An 18,281-nucleotide genomic window follows, 5' to 3' on the forward strand; every position below is an offset into this window, starting at 1 on the left:
AATCAGTTATTAAATTTGTAGTAATGTGCCCAAGTTATAATTGTGCAGAAAACGTGGAAAAGTCTTGCACAAAATATCAGAAGTCCAGTTTTGCAAACAGGCTTCTCATGACCAAAGGTCCCTACCATCATCCTTTCTTACAGGAGTACGGGTTTAGGATTTGGGCCTCTGGGCATCCTTAGTTTCACAAGCTATTGTGACAACTTGTAAACATGATTTCCACCCTGCTGTTCCTTTTATACGTAACATATTTAAATATTACTTTCTGCCTCTTGATTTCGTTAACTAATTGCTTTTCCCATTTACCCTTTTTTGGTTTTGTCTTCACTGTTTTTTATTGTGTACCTCAAATTGTTACATAGACGCCTCCCTGTTTTTCATGATAAGCCACCTTTCCATCTGTTCTAAATGTCTAATGACTCAGAAAAATAGGTTTCTTACCAACAAAGCTCACTAAAGCAAGTCTTGCCTGGTACACCATTATAACTGTGAAAAGGGGAAGAAAAGTGACATGAGTAATAAGCAACTATATCTTTAAATTTGAATGTTCTTCAGAACTACTTTTTCCCCAAAATTAAATGCTGGCATTATATTCAGGAAAATATTTTATGGAGCTCAGATTTTGAGACCTCCGCTCAGTGACATTATGTACGTAGAAAGTTTCATAAATGGTCATCTTCCAGCCTGTCCAAAATGGTGTTTCAAGCAGTGCTCATTTCATGCGAAGAGCAGCCGCCACTTGGCTGCTACTGCTTGTCTGCTTAAGTAAGCTGCATCATTTGAAAAAAGATGATGAGCAACAGCAATTTGTGCCATGTCCCTGAAAGTAACCTTTACTTAAAGGATTATGTTCTAGTCTTGGTTTTTGCATATGGACAGAAGCAGCACAGTGCATTTTAATGCATTAGGTGTAACTAATTGTTTCTGTATTTTTCTTTTGTAGATTTGTTCGGACTGTGTTACCCTTTTCTCAGGAGTTTCAGAGAGATAAGCAGCCTAATGCACAGCCCCAGTATCTCTGTGGATCAAAGGTTAGCGTATATTCTCTTCTATTTATGGTGTTTCCAGGTATGCAAGGTTTTTTGGTTGTTTTTTTTTTTTAATTTTACAGTACAGAATGATGAGTGGTGAAATATGCCATTAAATTCACATAAGTACATCTTGAAGTTAGGTAAAATTTAGTCTGCTCTTTGTTTTTGGATGAAAGGTACAGTAATACTTACGATAAAGTGTGAATGGTGGGTGGCTTCATCAGATACTAAACTGAGTTGTCCTCTCGCACTTGGACTGCACAGTTTTCTATCATGACAGAGGAGGATTCATGAAAAACAAGCAGTAGAATTTATTAACCAGTGAGGTGAGAATACGAGCCCAGATTGAGAGCAGCTGCTCCCTTCTGAAGATGATGATTAGAAAAATGAGACACAACAAATAGGAAAAGCAGCTTAGACTGCAGTCAGACTTTAAATTAAACATAAAAACTAAGCATTTCAAAATACCAGCCAGTAAGCTGCTTTAAATTAGTTTAAAAACCCTTGTATTTCCATGGGTGTAGGTTGTAGCTGTGTTGGTCTAAGGATATAGGTAGACAAGGTGAGACAGAGGTGGGGGGAAGGGGAATGAATGTAGCTGTAGTCAGTGGGTGAGAAACAGAAAGTTGGGGGGAAGAAGGGAATGAATATAGCTGGTAACAAGTGGAGAGGTTACCTGGACAGGTAGTGTTATCAATCCATCCAATTTATGGATTTATGACACATTATAACTTGCCTAACATCTGACTCCCCAGGTAACCTCTCTATTTTTTTTACTGTCTATATTAATTCTCTCTCCCCCCCGCCCACCTTTTGACTACAGCTACACTGATTTCCCCATCTCCCCACTGCCCCCCACCTGTCTCTGACCCATTGACTACCCCAATTTGCATTTTCATTGACTGGCTTTCTTGCATACATACTGGCCTCTGGCTGCTTTATCGCTCCATCCAGGAAGGGTACAGACCATCTGCAGACACTTCCTCAGCCTGACAAAGGGTATCTGTACCCGAAAGCTTGCAAAGAAGAATTCTTCCAACTATTTGAGTTGGTTTAATAAAAGATATTGGATTTACCTAAAGAACCTTGTCTGCCTTTGCCTTTGTATTACCATGGCATCTTCTATTCAAGAATCACAAAATGCTTTGATTTTACCTATCACTATCAGTGAATTCTGCCTTCCACCAAGTGTGCTCAACTAGATGAGCATTATCTTCCTTGTTTTGCAGAGGAAGCAACAGAAGTGACTGAAGGCTCATTACTTACAAAAGGTCTCAACAGTGTGTATATGAGAGAACCAGGGGTTGCAATGAGGTGTCTTGGCTTGTTGTTCTGTACCTTCCCCCAGATTGCTGATAGTCATACAGAAAGGGAACATAATCCAAGGTGGCCACATCCTGCAAATGCTTGTGTGTACATTTAGCTCTAAGTAAATAGTTTTTCCCACTGACTTTAATGGCATTACTCAGAATGAAGAAATTAAGTAGCGTTTGCTTCCAGGACCAGTGCCCAGTTCAGTTGTGTGTCATTGGTTAATTGGATAATTTCCTTTTTGCTCCTTGTGGGGATATTTTCTTAATCACACAAATTGATAGGTTATCTTTGCTAAGACAGGGAAATGTTGTATTTAATGCTCACACATTTATCCTATGTTTTTAACACCCACCTAGAGTTCTTTAATCTACTACAAGAGGAGTAAATGCTCAGATTGACACTTCTATCTAATTCCATGGAGTTCCATTTCTTTTAGGTAGTTTCTGATTTTGCACACTGATACCTATTCAGTATTTTGCAGACACTTACTCTGGTTCAGTCAGTGTCAGGCTTTGTGCAAATGGGTGACACAAGAGAAGTAATTCCTAAATGTAACTGTATAAAACTCGCTTAATTGATCTGTGTTCTTTGTGTGACCTCATCAGTGGCGTAAATTGGAGGCGGGGAGTGAACAAGAACATCAGCCCTTGGTGCTGACCTAGAGGGACCCCGGAATGGCACCTTCTCTCTCCCCCAAAGTCCCTGCCAGGGCAGGGGCATCCCTGCACTGCCCAGCCATAGCAGTCTTGTGGCCAGTAATGTATCTGAGGGGGTGCAGGAAGGGGAGCAGAACATTTCCGTGCAAAAGGATCTTTGCCATAGCAGGTGCATCCCTGCACCCAGTAATGTATCAGGGCCAGGGATGTATGGAATGAATGGAGCACCAGAGGAGGCCCCCGGGGTGCCTGTACCATAGTGTTGCAGCAAGTGTGGTCTCCAGTTGCAGCAGTCTGAGCCGACTCTGCTACAGCAGTAGTAGCTGCTGCCGAAGTGCAGAGAGCCAGGGCAGGTAAAGACACTGTTTTCCCACCGTTGCCCCAACCTGCTGCTCTCCAGGAGTTGGCATAATTCCCACCCTGACCCCGGGCACTGAAGGAGCTTGCTATGCCTTTCGTTCTTAACTATTTTTTTTTCAAATGCTTGATGTAAATACATTTTACTTCCTAGTCCTTGATATTCTGAAAAAGGTTTATAAGGAGGAGCAGATGATGGATTACCTTGATTTTTCCTATCCCATGTTCATAATTTTGGACAACAGCACTTTAACGAATTACTACAGAATACTTTAATTTTTTGTGTGAATGTCCACAGTCTTTGAGTATTAAGACAGGCAAAGTGCAGAGAAGCAAGGAGTATTTCACATTTTGTGATAGGTGTTATGATTTACCATGTCTTTTCAGTCAGGTATAACATCTAGAATTATAATCAATCCATTGAGTCACCTGGGTAATTTACCTCAGTACCTAATATTTTTCCAAATATTATATAAGCTTTAACTAATTTTCACACCACCACAACTAGACAGGCACTAGAAGTATTATGTAAATTTTAAGGAGGCAAATTGACTGAAGTAATTTGTTTAGGATCATTTAGCAAAGCATAGCACATAGCAAAATGTGGTCATATAGAAAATTTTTGACCATGCTGAAGTTACAGCTCAGAAGTTACAACCCTGCAGTTCAAAGCTAATGATTTGCTGATGTAAAAATAAGTCTTCAGCTTTATAGTACAGAGGCGAAGAAAAGGATTATCTTCTTACAGAAAATTTGGACTGTGAACTGCACATTACTGTGAATAATGTATTATTAAACATTTCTAAATAGTTTGAAAATGGGAAAACCAGACTTGATGGCCCAGATTCGATTTCACCTACTCCTTGTGTGCATTTTTAGATCCTATTTCCACTTGTGTGACTGGACTTGTCCTTCTGAAGGTGCTCAGGAAGGGTCCCACTATTGCCCCTAATCCTTCTGTTTCCATCCTTTCTTGCCTGGGAAAGCACATCAGGCTATGGGCTGAGGAGAGAGAGGAGGATCCACGCAGTGAACCAAAGACTGCAGAGCTGGTGTCATCGGGAAGGCTTTGGCTTCCATGACCACAACCCGCTCTTTGGCGAGAGAGGCAGCGAGCTGCTGGGAAGAGATGGCCTCCACCTCTCTCCCCTGGGGAGAGGCTCTTCTCAGCCAGGCTGGCTGACCTGCTCCACCGGGCTTTAAACTAAGCCCGCTGGAGGATGGGGGGACAACTGCCACTGCTGGCCCGCTGAGCGACCCTTGCAAAGCCAGCAGACCAAGGCACTTAAGGGAGCCCACCTCTGCCCCAGCCCTGGCACAATCTGTGGGCAAGGCAAGAGCCCCCAAGGGCACACTTGCCTGCCTGTACACTAATGCCAGGAGCCTGGGTAACAAGCAGGAGGAGCTTGTCCTCCTGCTCAGTGCAACGAATTATGACGTCATTGGGATAACGGAGACCTGGTGGGACTCCACCCATGACTGGACCACGGGTATAGAGGGCTATACCCTGTACAGGAGGGATCGTGTTGACAAAAGGGGCGGGGGTGTAGCCCTCTATGTGAAGGAAAGCTACATGTCCCTGCAAGCTGATGTTGGCGACCGGCATGGACAGCTAGAGACCCTCTGGGTAAAAATTCGTGGGAAAAACGGCACAGGGGACACAACGGTGGGAGTCTACTACAGACCTCCCACTCAGTCCTGAGCTTGACCAGGAGCTCGCCCAGGAACTGACTGAGGCCACTTGCTCCAGGACCTTGGTTGTCATGGGTGACTTCAATTACCCGGACATCTCGTGGGAAATCACTCAGCAAAATCCGAGCGGTCTCAAAGCTTTCTCTCGTGCGTGGATGACCTCTACCTGACTCAAGAAGTCTATGGGCCAACGAGAGGCAAAGCGCTGCTCGACCTGGTACTGGCTACGGGGGACGACCTAATCGGCGACCTAGTGATCGATGGGAAGCTGGGTGACAGCGACCACAAGCTGATCACCTTCAGCATCCGTCGTAAAACTGGCAAGTCAGTCAGCAACGCAGAAGTCCTTGACTTCAGAAAAGCCGACTTTGACAAGCTCAAGAGGCTAGTCGGTCAGGCCCTCAGGGACTGTGACCCCAGGGAGATGGGAGTTCAAGAAGAGTGGTTGCTTCTCAAGGAAGCGATCTTCAATGCACAAGCTAAATCTATTCAACACGGAGGAAAGGCAGCAAGAAGGCACAGCAGCCCTCCTGGCTCTCCAGGGACCTAGCAGACCTCCTGCGGCTAAAAAGGAAAGCCTACAAAGGATGGAGGATGGGATTCACCTCCAAGAGGATTATTCTGCACTGGTCCGGTCTTGCAGGGAGCAAACCAGGAAAGCCAAGGCTGCAACTGAACTCCAACTAGCTTCAGGCATCAAGGACAACAAAAAGTCCTTTTTCAGATATGTGGGGAGCCGGAGGAAAAGCAAGGGCAATGTTGGACCCCTGCTAAACCAGATGGGGCAACTGACAACTGACGCCCAGGAAAAAGCCAACCTATTAAATAGGTACTTTGCATCAGTCTTTCATCAGTCCCGTGGGATGCCCATGCCTGCTATGGGACAGGGAGATCCGGGTGATGGGGATCCCCTACCCTCCATAAATGCTGACCTCGTGAAGGAACACCTTGAGAAGCTGGACACCTTCAAGACAGCCGGCCCTGACAACCTGCACCCCAGGGTACTCAAGGAGCTGGCGAGCATCCTAGCCCAGCCCCTGGCACGGATCTTTGAAAACTCCTGGCGCTCTGGTGTAGTGCCCGAAGACTGGAAGAAGGCCAACGTGGTGCCGATCTTCAAGAAAGGGAGGAGAGTGGATCCGGCTAACTACAGGCCCATTAGCCTGACTTCTATCCTGGGGAAGATCTTAGAAAAGTTTATTAAGGAGGCCATCCTTGAGGGACTGGCCCAGGCTAACATTCTAAGGGACAGCCAGCACGGGTTTGTTGCGGGTAGGTCTTGTTTGACCAATCTCATTTCCTTCTATGACCAGGTGACCTATCACCTGGACAAGGGAGAAGAGATTGATGTCATATATCTTGACTTCAAAAAAGCCTTTGATCTGGTATCCCATGATCACCTCTTGGCCAAACTGGCCAGTTGTGGCCTTGGCTCCACCATGATCCGCTGGCTGGGAAACTGGCTCCATGGTCGGACCCGGAGGGTTGTTATCGATGGCAGTCACTCATCATGGTGCCCTGTGACCAGTGGGGTCCCTCAAGGCTCTGTCCTGGGACCCATCCTGTTCAACATCTTCATTAACGATGTGGACATTGGAGTCAGGAGTGGACTGGCCAAGTTCTCTGATGACACCAAACTTTGGGGCAAAGCATCCACGCCAGAAGATAGGCGGGTGATCCAGGCTGACCTGGACAAGCTCAGCAAATGGGCGGACGAGAACCTCATGGTGTTTAACACCGAAAAATGCAAGGTTCTCCACCTTGGAAAGAAAAACCTGCAGCATCCTTATAGGCTCAGCAGTGCTACGTTGGATAGCACTACAGAAGAAAGAGACTTGGGGGTCATCATTGACCACAAGATGAACATGAGCCTCCAATGCGATGCTGCGGCTAGTAAAGCGACCAAAATGCTGGCTTGCATCCATAGATGCTTCTCGAGCAAATCCGGGACGTCATTCTCCCCTTGTACTTGGCCTTGGTGAGGCCACAGCTGGAGTACTGTGTTGAGTTTTGGGCTCCACAATTCAAAAAGGATGTGGAGAAGCTTGAGAGAGTCCAGAGGAGAGCCACGCGCATGATCAGAGGTCAGGAAAACAGATCTTACGATGACAGGCTGAGAGCCATGGGACTCTTTAGCCTGGAAAAGCGTAGGCTCAGGGGTGATCTGATGGCCACCTATAAGTTTATCAGGGGTGACCACCAGCATCTGGGGGAACGTTTGTTCACCAGAGCGCCCCAAGGGATGACTAGGTTGAGTGGTCACAAATTCCTGCAAGACCGTTTCAGGCTGGACATAAGGAAGAATTTCTTTACTGTCCGAGCCCCCAAGGTCTGGAACGGTCTGCCAGCGGAGGTGGTTCAAGCACCTACATTGAACACCTTCAGGAGTAAATTGGATGCTTATCTTGCTGGGATCCTATGACCCCAGCTGACTTCCTGCCCTTTGGGCAGGGGGCTGGACTCGATGATCTCCCGAGGTCCCTTCCAGCCCTAATGTCTATGAAATCATTCTAAGCAAGCCCCTAAAGCTGTAGTTGGAGGAAAAACATCATTAAAAGGTAGTGAGTCATCACCTACCTTTTAGTCTACTATTTTAGGGAATAAGGCACTTGCCCTGGATGTGGAAGATTGAGGCTCTAGGTTTTCTGGAGCCAGCATTTTTTAACTTATCACTCTCTCTCTCTTTTTTTTTTTTTTTTTTTATCTCCAACAAATTTCCCTAAGCACCAGCCCATGGGCAAGGCAGGGGCAAAAGCACCTTCTACCTCTCTTATTCAAGCTGGCCCATTGAGCAGCCAAGAGGGAAAGTCCTGGGACTAGAAAGCGAGAGGAAGCCAAGAAAGAGGGAGCCTACCTCTTTTTGGCTCATTGAGATGGGATCTGTCCAGGAAGTGAGGGTGCCCGGGGGTCTAATCCTTGCTCTTCCGCTCAGTGTCATCTCACTATTCTATCACATGCCTATTTAATGCAAAACACAGAAGAATGCCTGAAAGTGAGATAAATGGGATGTGAGGCAACATTACACAAGGTTTATTTTGGTTTTTCCTGTCTTGGAATTTCCCAGATGCAGTTAAAGAAGAACGCACTTAATTCAGCAGAGACTGAAAGGAGAGGTTTTTATATAATAAAGTTTGTTATCAATTAAATAATTTATTTATCTAATCAGTTGCACTTCAGTGCAAGTGAAATGGAAGGAAGTAGAGGATTATCTGTGGATTTTTTTTATGCCCATCAGGTTGCACGATTAAAATGACTTCAGTAATTTCACAAACTTTGACATTTTTTAAAGTGTACTATTATGAGGAGGATGAATCTGGAGGCTTCTTAGATGCATTTGTAAAAAAAATACATTGGGGGTTTTAGGTTTTTTTTTAATTATCATACTTTCTTCGCTGTGCTTTTTCATGTTTAGAAGAATATAGTTGTATAATTTGAGACTATATTTTGAAGTGTGTGTGTAACTTAGAGATGAACTTTTACTGTATATTTTTATTATTCGTAATTTTGTAATATAATTGAGCCTGGAGGTTGCTCTCAGTGTTCCCATTGTCCAGGCACTGAATGCATATCATATGTCTGTGCCTGTGTCAAAATACTTACCATTTTACAGAATTAGGGGCCTGGTTGGTTTTGTTTTTGAGTTGCGTAGGGACTAAGTAAGAATGAGTTATGGCCTGTTTTTTTTTATTTCTTTGACGTAATGCCTTCTGAGTTGTTGTCAGAGGCACCTAAAGTATTTAGGTAAGCGCTTCTTATTGACACATGGTTCTTTTTCTAATATTGTGCCAAGCTAGAACAGTAAATTTTAGGTCAGCATAAATGCATTTATGTTTCTAGTTTCTTCAGCACCTTTTATATGCCAAATGTATTGAATCAAACAGTTTCCAAACACTGTAACATGCAGGTTAAATAATTCTGTGCAAAATTCTGGCGTTAGCTATCTACACTATTAAAGGGTAATTACAGAGAAGATTATCTGAATTGAAAACATCTCATGTAATCCAAATGATGAAAAATTCTAAATGGAAACATTTTGATTATTGTAGTTATGCCCAGATTTTCTTCTGCATTTAGTGACTACTGTTATGGTGAGTCTATTACCCAGAAATGAAGTAAAGGCTGTTGCTCAGGGCTACCATGTACAACCTGGACCATGGCCAGGCATGAGGCTGCTAGTAGTGGGTGGTCATCTTGGCTCACCCCATGTAGGAGCCCAAGCCTTGGTCCCAACCTCTGTTTATGGGGTATGGAGCCTGCCCACGGGCCTCCGTGGTGTCCCATCCCATGTGGCTTTGTCATCGGGGCTCCTAGGAGCTGTGGGGTTGTGGAGGAGGGTGTGGACACCCCTGATCTCCCCCATGTTGGATTTCCTTCAAAATAATATGGTCACCCTATCTCTAAGTGACAAGCACTTGAGGTCTGAGTTCTGGGTATATATTAATTAATTAAAAATAGGGGTGTTGAACACTCTTGGCCACCTAGGCTGGGTCCAGACCTCAGGGTGCATCTAGACCCACCTTCACTGGCTGGGCCCTATCTCGCCTCACCCCCAGATTCCCAGCCCTGCCAGCAGCCCTATATCCCAGGAGCAGGCCATATCTTTGATACTCCTGTTTTAAAGGAGTCAAAGTGCACCAGAGAAGAAAACATTCAGCTATCCCAATCAGTGCCAGTGTCCATTCAGTTCTTACTGCATGTGCATCAGCATTCATTTTCACTGGTTAGCTTTTGCTGGCAGTTTTAAGTAGCCCATCAGTACATACCTGCTCATCAAATAAGTGTTAAAATTAGAGGACATACTACTAAATCGCAGGGATACACAGGTGAACATGGTACTTTAAATCAGTGAAAAATGTAAAGGTAACTGATTTTCAGATTCCTGAAGGTTAGAAACCCAAACTATGCTATTATGAAATAGATTTTTAAAGCAAGAGAAAATGGGTACTGCAGTTCTGCTCATGGCAATGTTAAATAAATTTTTCAAAACTGACTAAAACAAAATCCCTATGTTTTGTTATTTAGGTACAGTATTAAACTTAGTGAAAGCCTGAAAGCAAGGATTTTTTATGGCTGATATGGGACTATCTGCATGGTTGGGATCAACTTAGGCAAGCTTTCAAATGCAGTGGATTTGAAGACAAATTCACTGCTTTCAAAAGCTTATATAAGGGCCATGGCAGACATAATTTCCATCAAGCAACAGGTAATGTTGCTCAGTGGATGCTGTTGCTCCATATGACCTGTTTCACAGTCACAAGCTATTTGGATACTTTCATTTCCCCCTCCCCCCCTTAGCTATGCTATGAGACATGAGCTCTGAGCTCACCAGCTGAGACTCCCAATGGGCAGGAGTGTTGGGGCTTGAACTTTCCTAGGCTCCCTTATGAGGGGCTTTTGTACATGTGCCTTTTCTTTCTCCCCTACATTCATAGATTGTAGAGTCGGAAGGGACCACAACGGATCATTGTGTCTGACCCCCTGCCCCTGGCAGGAAAGAGGACCAAGGTCAGATGACCCCAGCCAGGTGTCTATCAAGCCTCCTCTTGAAGACCTCCAAGTTAGGTGATAGTACCACCTCGCTTGGAAGCCCATTCCAAACTCTGGCCACCCTTACTGTAAAAAAATTTCTATGTTCCTATGTTGTGTAAGTAAAGCATGTTATATTGAGTGTTTACACTCCACCTCTGACATGGAATTGGTGCTAAAAATCTCCTTAAAGATGCTAGAGGACCTGGACAAACACTATCATCCTAAGTGTAACACAACACACGTTCAATACAATAAAGTACAATACAAACAAGCTGCAAAGATATTCTACATTTAATAAGTAAAATCTTTGTAGCTGGATCATCATTTTGTCATTTGGGTGATAAGTTTCCTGAATATGTGATAATTACACATATTACAATGCATTGCTCTATTAACACATTCATTATACTTTAAATGTAATGTCTTCCAGGGACCTAAGTCTATCCCAGCCATGCAGCTGGTCCAGTAAAAGACATTATCCATAAAAAGTCCATGCCACTCACATTTCTTGGGCTATGTCTACAACATCACTCCAACATTCTTAAAAGCATGAAGTAATACAAGGGTGTAGGTTGTAGCTGTGTTGGTCTAAGGACATAGGCAGACAGTGTTCTTTGGGGTAAATCTGATATCTTTTATTAGACCAACTCAAATAGGTTGTTTTCCCCCCAACTATTTGAATTGGTCTAATAAAAAATATCAGATTGCCCCAAAGAACCTTGTCTACCTGAAGTAGTTGAAAGATTTTTTTTTTTTTTGGTATCAGCTGAGAATGGCAAATAATTAGTAATATGTTAATAGATATTCTATCAAGGAAATATTTAGAGAGCATAAATCAATAGATTGTTGCACACTACATGTCTGTATAGCTATAGCACTTAAATAATTCATTTCTCTGCATCTTTCCAAAGGCATAGGCAAATCATTGGTAAATGCTGAGAACAGAAACAGGCCTCTTCGCTTTAGGCCTTAACTACAAGTTACTTTTGTCCATACGAGAACTTCTCTACTCTATATGAAGGGTAGAACAACTGACAACATAATTGATTTTTTTTGGCTCATTTCAAGTGGAGTGCATTTGTTTATTTCTCAGTCTGGGAAGCAAACCTACAAAGACAACTTCCTGTTCTGTGGAGGTTATATTACAGTTGCCTGCTTTGAAATGCCAGTAAATGTTTCAGGCTTCAAATGTAGTTTATTTAAAATAGTATGTGTAAGATAAAGGAAACGCAATCAATAGAAGAACATGTCAGGTTGGAGGTTCAGACAGGACACGAATGTTCATTTAGTACAGTAATACACATTTAAACTTGTTTCTATGAAAGAATAAATAGTCACTGTCCATTTGGCACACCAGGTATGCTGTGTCTCTTAACTATTTTTGTGCCAGGAGAAGAGAGCAAATGTACCAAGTTTGTGCCAGTTCTGATTTTCCAGATGTGTGACTGGTTTATCATTATGAAAGCTGAAGTTTGGGGTGCAAATGATGTGAAATGTTTCAAGAGTGGAGTAGGCAGCTGCCTTCTGTAAAATGTTTAAGTGGATGCATTTTTATCAAACCTGTAGATCACTCTGGTTTCCAGAAAGCATTTAGAACTGATGGCAGCTGCCACACTAGTACTTCTCCTTCCTTAGCTGATGTGACAGACAGAGCTGGTTCAGTAGTTGACTTCAAGCTGACATTCTTATTTGATATCAATTTTAAAATATGTACATAAAGTCACAGTATATCTTATAGCCTTGTAACCCCCCCCCCCCACACACACACTGTATTATGCAGTCACACTAAGATTTATCAGTTTAAAAGGAAGAAAGATGCACATAATAGTTTTAAAACTAGGTACCAGGCATGTGCAAAACTAGACCCAGAATGTTTTTTTTCCCCAGGGTTTACTGACTTCCAGTTCCAGGATCTTTTGGCAACTTGCTAAGAAATCCAGGACAACTGGTTGGCATGTACATTTCTAAAATTTCATACGTGCTTGACCATAGTTTCGCTGCTTTTTGCCCTTAACTCATTACGAAATATTGCTGGTTGAATAAAAACCTGTTGTTGCGGAGTCTTTGTCCCTAAAACTGAAGAAGGCAGAGAGAGCAGCTAGGAGTTTGGTGCTGAAGTACCATCTCCTTCTTTCTGAGCCATGAGCACTATTTTTTCTTTTGCAACTGTAACAAACCATATAGAGAAGGCTGCTCCAGATGCTCCCTGCATAGCCTTGAACAGAGCAGTTGTTTGGTTGAACTAGAGTATGTCTTTTTCATGTCATCATGCTGAATGTATTATTAAACTGGGGGAGGAATTTTGCATGAGAAGTCATTTCCCTCTCCATCCTCCCCTCCACAAACTGATTGATTTGGTTGTCATACTGTCTGACTGGAACTCGTGGAAGAGAAGGATCAAGTACAGCATCCGCCAGTGAACTGCTCTGTTACAGAAGCAGCCTGGTTCTGAATGAGGAAGATGAAATTAATAACAGTAGACTGTTATACTAGTATGAGTTATTGTAATGTATTGCAGTAACATGTATATGAGCTGACTGCAGCATAGGAGTATCAGTCTCTATTTGCAATTTTCAATTCAATTTGCTTTACTAATAATAGAAATGTTTCTTCTGCTCATCCTTGTATATTTAGACTTTGAAACCAGGCTGTTATTTGCCTATCTACTCTTGCATGCCTCCCCTCCTCATCAAACCCTAAAAAACAAGAACAAAAAACCCCAAAAGTTCCATATAAAGTGATTGTTTTTTCCCCTCCTTATTCTAACAAAACCCAGCTGAAATGCTCAATTTTTGGTAGTCTAAACCTTAACATTGAGAACTTTTAGCCATGTATGGGATGGTGAAAAGGCCAGCTATGTTAAAGAATGCAGATGACGGGGCACCAGCAGGTACTAAAATATTTGAAATACAAGCTGTAAAAGATCAGAACTCTGTAGGTTAAAATATTTCAATTATTGTGTACAGCAGATCTTTGCAGTGGTTTTCACTAATTAAGGACATCTAATTTATGGTGGTTGTCTGTACAGATGTTGGCACTAATTCCTGGCTTGTGGAAGTTGGCATGATAGGCAGATCCTTAGAAGTTAAAGGATTTTCACTGACAGTAGCCAGTTGGACACAATCTGCATTTTTATTTTCGTCCTCTTGGAGTGGTTGGCTGGACCTGTTGAACTCCTCTGAGGTGTGAGATTTGTTTTTGGACCAGACTTTGCCTTTCTCTTGTTCTGAATTCCTGTTTTGCTCTTCTAAGCGCGCTCGTCTCTTGCGACACCATATATGTAGGCAGCCGTAGAGCAAGATGCCAGCGATGATGAGAAGCAGAATACTGCTCGTTAGCCAAATGCCCAGTGCCAGATCCTTTTTTTTGCTGCTGGCAGATGTTGCATCTTGTTTTAGCGTGTGAAAAATTTTGCACTGGTCACTGGATGGGTTTGCAGATTGGCAGGTTACACATAGTATGTATGTGGTTAGTGGAGTTAGGTTTTCAATGACAAATGAAGATCGACTAGCAGGTACTCGCTCTTCTTTCTGAAAACTTTTTCGGGAATAACCTGACAGCACACTATTCCAGTTGGGGTGATACATAATACTGTAAAAGCTGTCAGCACAACTGGCCATTTTTGGCCATATTACCCTGGCTGTACTTCCTGTTATGTTTTGGACTGTTACTTCCATTTTGATGCAACTTAATCTTTTCCCCCACCCTAACCCCCCGTCTCCACAATTGTATCACCTCGGGACAGGCAGATTATTTTTGCAGCTCTGGAGAAACTGGGAGATATCCAGGAAGCTTCAGCTTTGAGAGCTATATGGGTTTTCAGCGGTATGCTCTGGAATTGAAAAGAAGTACTTTATCTGATCGGTCTTCATCTATAAGCAAAGAGAATAGGTCACATTATTATTATTTAAAAAATAAAATCCAGCAACTCCCCACACCTTAGCACTGCTGTCTGAATAACTGAATAATGTAATCCTTAAATCATATTAATTATTCTTGGTTTTTTTAAGAGGCTTGCAAAACTTACAGAATCGCAGAGAAACAGGAACCACAGGAGGTCATCCAGTCCAACCCTCTGCTCACGGCAGGGCTATCTCTGTCCAAACTATCCAAGACAACTGGCCTTGTTTCTATATTCTTTTTATGATAAAACTCTTGTGGCAAGTGGAATGTGAAGTTAGTTTTCATTGTGCTAACCCAGCCAAATTAGTAACGAAAGAATTTAAAGTAGCATCAGTAGATCAGCTTACAAACAGAGCCTACTGCATAAATAGAAGTTTTTTATTATAATAATGTTTAATCCTGTTTCTGTGTGAAGGACTTGTCATTTATTGACATGTTTATCTCATACTGTTCTTACTTTATCATTCTTGACTCATGCTTTTCCTACTGGGAAATTTTCGTACTAGACTAATTTATAATAATTGTAGTTGTTTGGTAAAAGAGTGTAATATAAGAAAAATTAAATAATTAAAAAATATGTTTTAAAAGTGCTGAGAAAATTGTGAAGAATATTACTGTTCAAAATCAGCTGATTTATTCCATCTTTGGTGGATCTTCCAAAAAGATAGTTTGTAAAACTGTTTTTATTGAGATCATCTCTCGGGTAAAGATTTTCAAAAATATCCCAGCTGTGTAGGAACTTGAGTCTATTGACTTAGGGCTCAGTTTTCAATGGGACTTGAAAAGTTGCATGCTTTTGAAAATTGAACAAAAAATTCCTGACAAAAATGTTTATGGCAACAGTTAGGAAGGAACAATAGTTGTGATTTTACTACTACCACAGTATATTGGGTGCAAGGAAAGAAGTCTTCTGACTAACAATTTAGTACTGGAAAAGTTTTTGGTAAAGGAAGATTATAAAATTCTGACATGGTAAAAAAATTATATATTAAAATATTTTCACACTGTTTTTATGCAAAAAGGGACCAGAAAGTGTACACTTTTGGGATCAAATTAAAATAACTATAACTTTGTGTGATTTTTTTTTTCTTTTAAATCGAGCACTATCACTTAGTGAAAAACAAACAGAAAAACAAAACAACCTCCCCCACAAAGAAGTACCATATGTGAGAACACATTTCTCAGAACTCTCATTTGCAGCCAGTATGTTCATCCATAGTAGAACAGTAAGCATATTTTTAAAAGTATAAATACTACCCATCTAATTAATACAGGCAATTTTTTTCTTCTTCCCTTGCTCCCCCAAAAACTTCTCAACAGTAGAGGCACCCTACCCTTCATAAGCAGAGGTGATGAAGCAATAAGATCCTAAAAATGTAGTTTGAATGAACTTGTTGGACAAACAGATGTGCATTAATAGATATCAACATCCTTTTAAATATTCAAACTGTCCACATCACTGTGATACCTGAGTGTTTGTTTGCTCTTGAGCTTCCCATATCTTTTTTTTTTTTAAGTAAGTAGATCCCAGTTAGTTACACTGTTTCAGTAGGGTGTTGGTTTTTTTTAATTATTGCCTGGTAGCATTTTAGAACCCATCAGCTCCTCATCAAAGCTTTAATGAATAGCATTTGGAGGAGTGTTTTTAATATATAACACACGCACACACACGCACACAGTGGTAATCTAATTAGATGTAAAAATATATGAAATTGTTATTCAGATGCTTGAAAGACGCATTTGGTAATTTTATTGATTTATAAAATCAGTACTCACGTTTGCTTCCTGATATAAACCCTTAGAATAAGATTTTCATGTAGCGCAGTTATAACAAGATTTTCTGTGTTCTTTTAGCACAAATAATTTTTCATCATCTCTACTTGCCAGGTTTTTTTTTTTTTTCTTTCAGATTCTGGACTGCATTTTCATTGCTTGTCACTTTCAAATTTATTCTCCAGGGATGCTGTTGATACCATTCCTTTGTCTCTTCTACTTAAATTCACACATGAGCACATCTTGTCTAAGGAGTCTGTTGCCTAGGTTTTCCAAGAACATATACAGGGAAAAATATGGCATTCTTTCTCTCACTTGCTTCGCCTCGGACAGTATAGTGCATGAGCACTCCACTTATAGGCTGCTCTGTGCGTACCTAGGCTTGCTTCAGTGATGCTCTGAGTGAATAATGCTTAGCACTTCAATGACATCAGCAAAACAGGAACTTCTTTTTTTTTTAAAGCAGAGGAGGGGGCAAGCATAGCTTTTTTAAAAAGAAAAGCTGCTGGCAGTGATTTAACACAAACTTTCCTCATACAGGTTTAGGTTTATGCCCTTAAGTGTCCCTTTATGTTTCTATGAATTACATTTTTTTTATTTCTCTTTAAATCCCTTGTTAAGTTGCACATAGTGCTCCAGTAATCCAGTATTTACAGGTAGAGCATTTCAAGCTGTTTTACATGTCTGATGTAAAATGTTCAAAACATTCACGTGGAAATGTGTTATTTTTAGGCTGACTACTTCCGATTCTTTTATATGGGCTATGAGGCTTTTTGTATGTACTACTAAAGGAATATGTTTAGTGCTTCTTTTCTCTTCTGTGACCAAATTCTACCTTGTGAAATGTGCAGGTATCTTTTTGCCCCTTCTTTTCCATCTGTTTTAAAATTTTGTAGAGTAATTTGTTCTAATGAAATGCAGTTTGGTGAATGAATCAAGTACAGTAGTTTGGGAACGGGAATATACTGTACCTCTGATATTTTTAAGGTTGAACCCCTTGAGGAAACAAGGAATGTAGTATTTAAAATGATTAATATGAAACATTGACTTCTAGGGAGAACCTTTTTAGTATGGCCCAGTATATCAAAGTAAATTGTATTTAATCTGTGCATGTTTTCTTTTTCTTTTTTGCATGTAAAGTATGAAGCTTGATATTTTATTGATAACATTAGTATTTATAGGCAACACACTCTGAGACTGAGGCCCTCCAATGGAGACTCGTCTATTATCAGTTAAAGATTGGATGATGGACTAGAAAATAGAAAAGAGCGAAACGGGATATTAAGAGGGATTGCTCTAGTGAGGAATATCTCATCAGCTGTAGTCTCTTACTTGAAACTGAAGGCTTATTGAGTCATCTTTTGTCATGAGTTATTCCGGCTACCTGTTTTAGCCAAGTATTCAGGAAATCACGAAAATAACCCTGAAGCCAAGCTGCTGTTGAAAGCCAGATACAGTAGTTTGCAAAATTAATTTTTGGTAAGTGTTTATCCAGCTGTACTAGTACTTCTCCCAATTTATTTCATACCCCCCGCTTTGGTGCGTATTGTGCAGCTTTGTATTGTAATATTCAAGCAAGTGCAGTAGTGTTGGCCAGGCTAAGCTTAGAATTCAGTCTTTCAATCAGCTGTGATTTTAATAGCAGGATATTTAGCTTCTTTCCAAGTTGTCGTGTTTGGATTTTCTTAATCTGCCGAACATCTGTTACAGCTTGAGTGCAGAAAGGAATATCCAAACAATTTGAATGCTGTGTCCCTCCCCCCAAAAATCATTATAAATATGCAATCTGTGTCAACAGATGCAGTTTAAAATATTATAGAGCGATATCTTGCTATGTAGTCCGTTCACGCAAATCTGTTCTCCCTGAGCAGAAGGAGCATAATAAAACCTTCAAAATAAATTCAGGAAATTCTAGATCTCCAGATTTGAAAGCTAATTTGCTGGCTTTTCTCTGTCATAGATAGCTGGTAGATATCAGCTGTGCATTTTTTTTCTAGTATAAACAAAATTACCTTTGCTAAAATAG

General features: G+C 41.3%; 2 protein-coding genes across 2 annotated transcripts in view; one reads left to right on the forward strand and one right to left on the reverse strand.

Annotated features, from left to right (window-relative positions):
- The window catches only part of CYFIP1 (cytoplasmic FMR1 interacting protein 1), a 140,061-nt gene that overhangs the window by 86,796 nt on the left and 34,984 nt on the right, over positions 1–18,281 (forward strand). Inside the window, exon 23 of the mRNA XM_090064813.1 lies at positions 944–1,031. Within this exon, the coding sequence (XP_089920939.1) occupies positions 944–1,031 (88 nt within the window). The remainder of the gene's footprint in view (positions 1–943; positions 1,032–18,281) is intronic.
- Positions 13,582–14,256, reverse strand: LOC149874620 (fibronectin type III domain-containing protein 9-like). The gene has a single exon (XM_090031666.1). It carries the CDS (start codon positions 14,254–14,256, stop codon positions 13,582–13,584), a length of 675 nt encoding a protein of 224 aa, XP_089887792.1.

This window comes from Crocodylus siamensis, chromosome 1 (genome assembly GCF_052110815.1).
Source record: "Crocodylus siamensis isolate JL-2025a chromosome 1, ASM5211081v1, whole genome shotgun sequence".
Lineage (NCBI taxonomy): Eukaryota > Metazoa > Chordata > Crocodylia > Crocodylidae > Crocodylus > Crocodylus siamensis.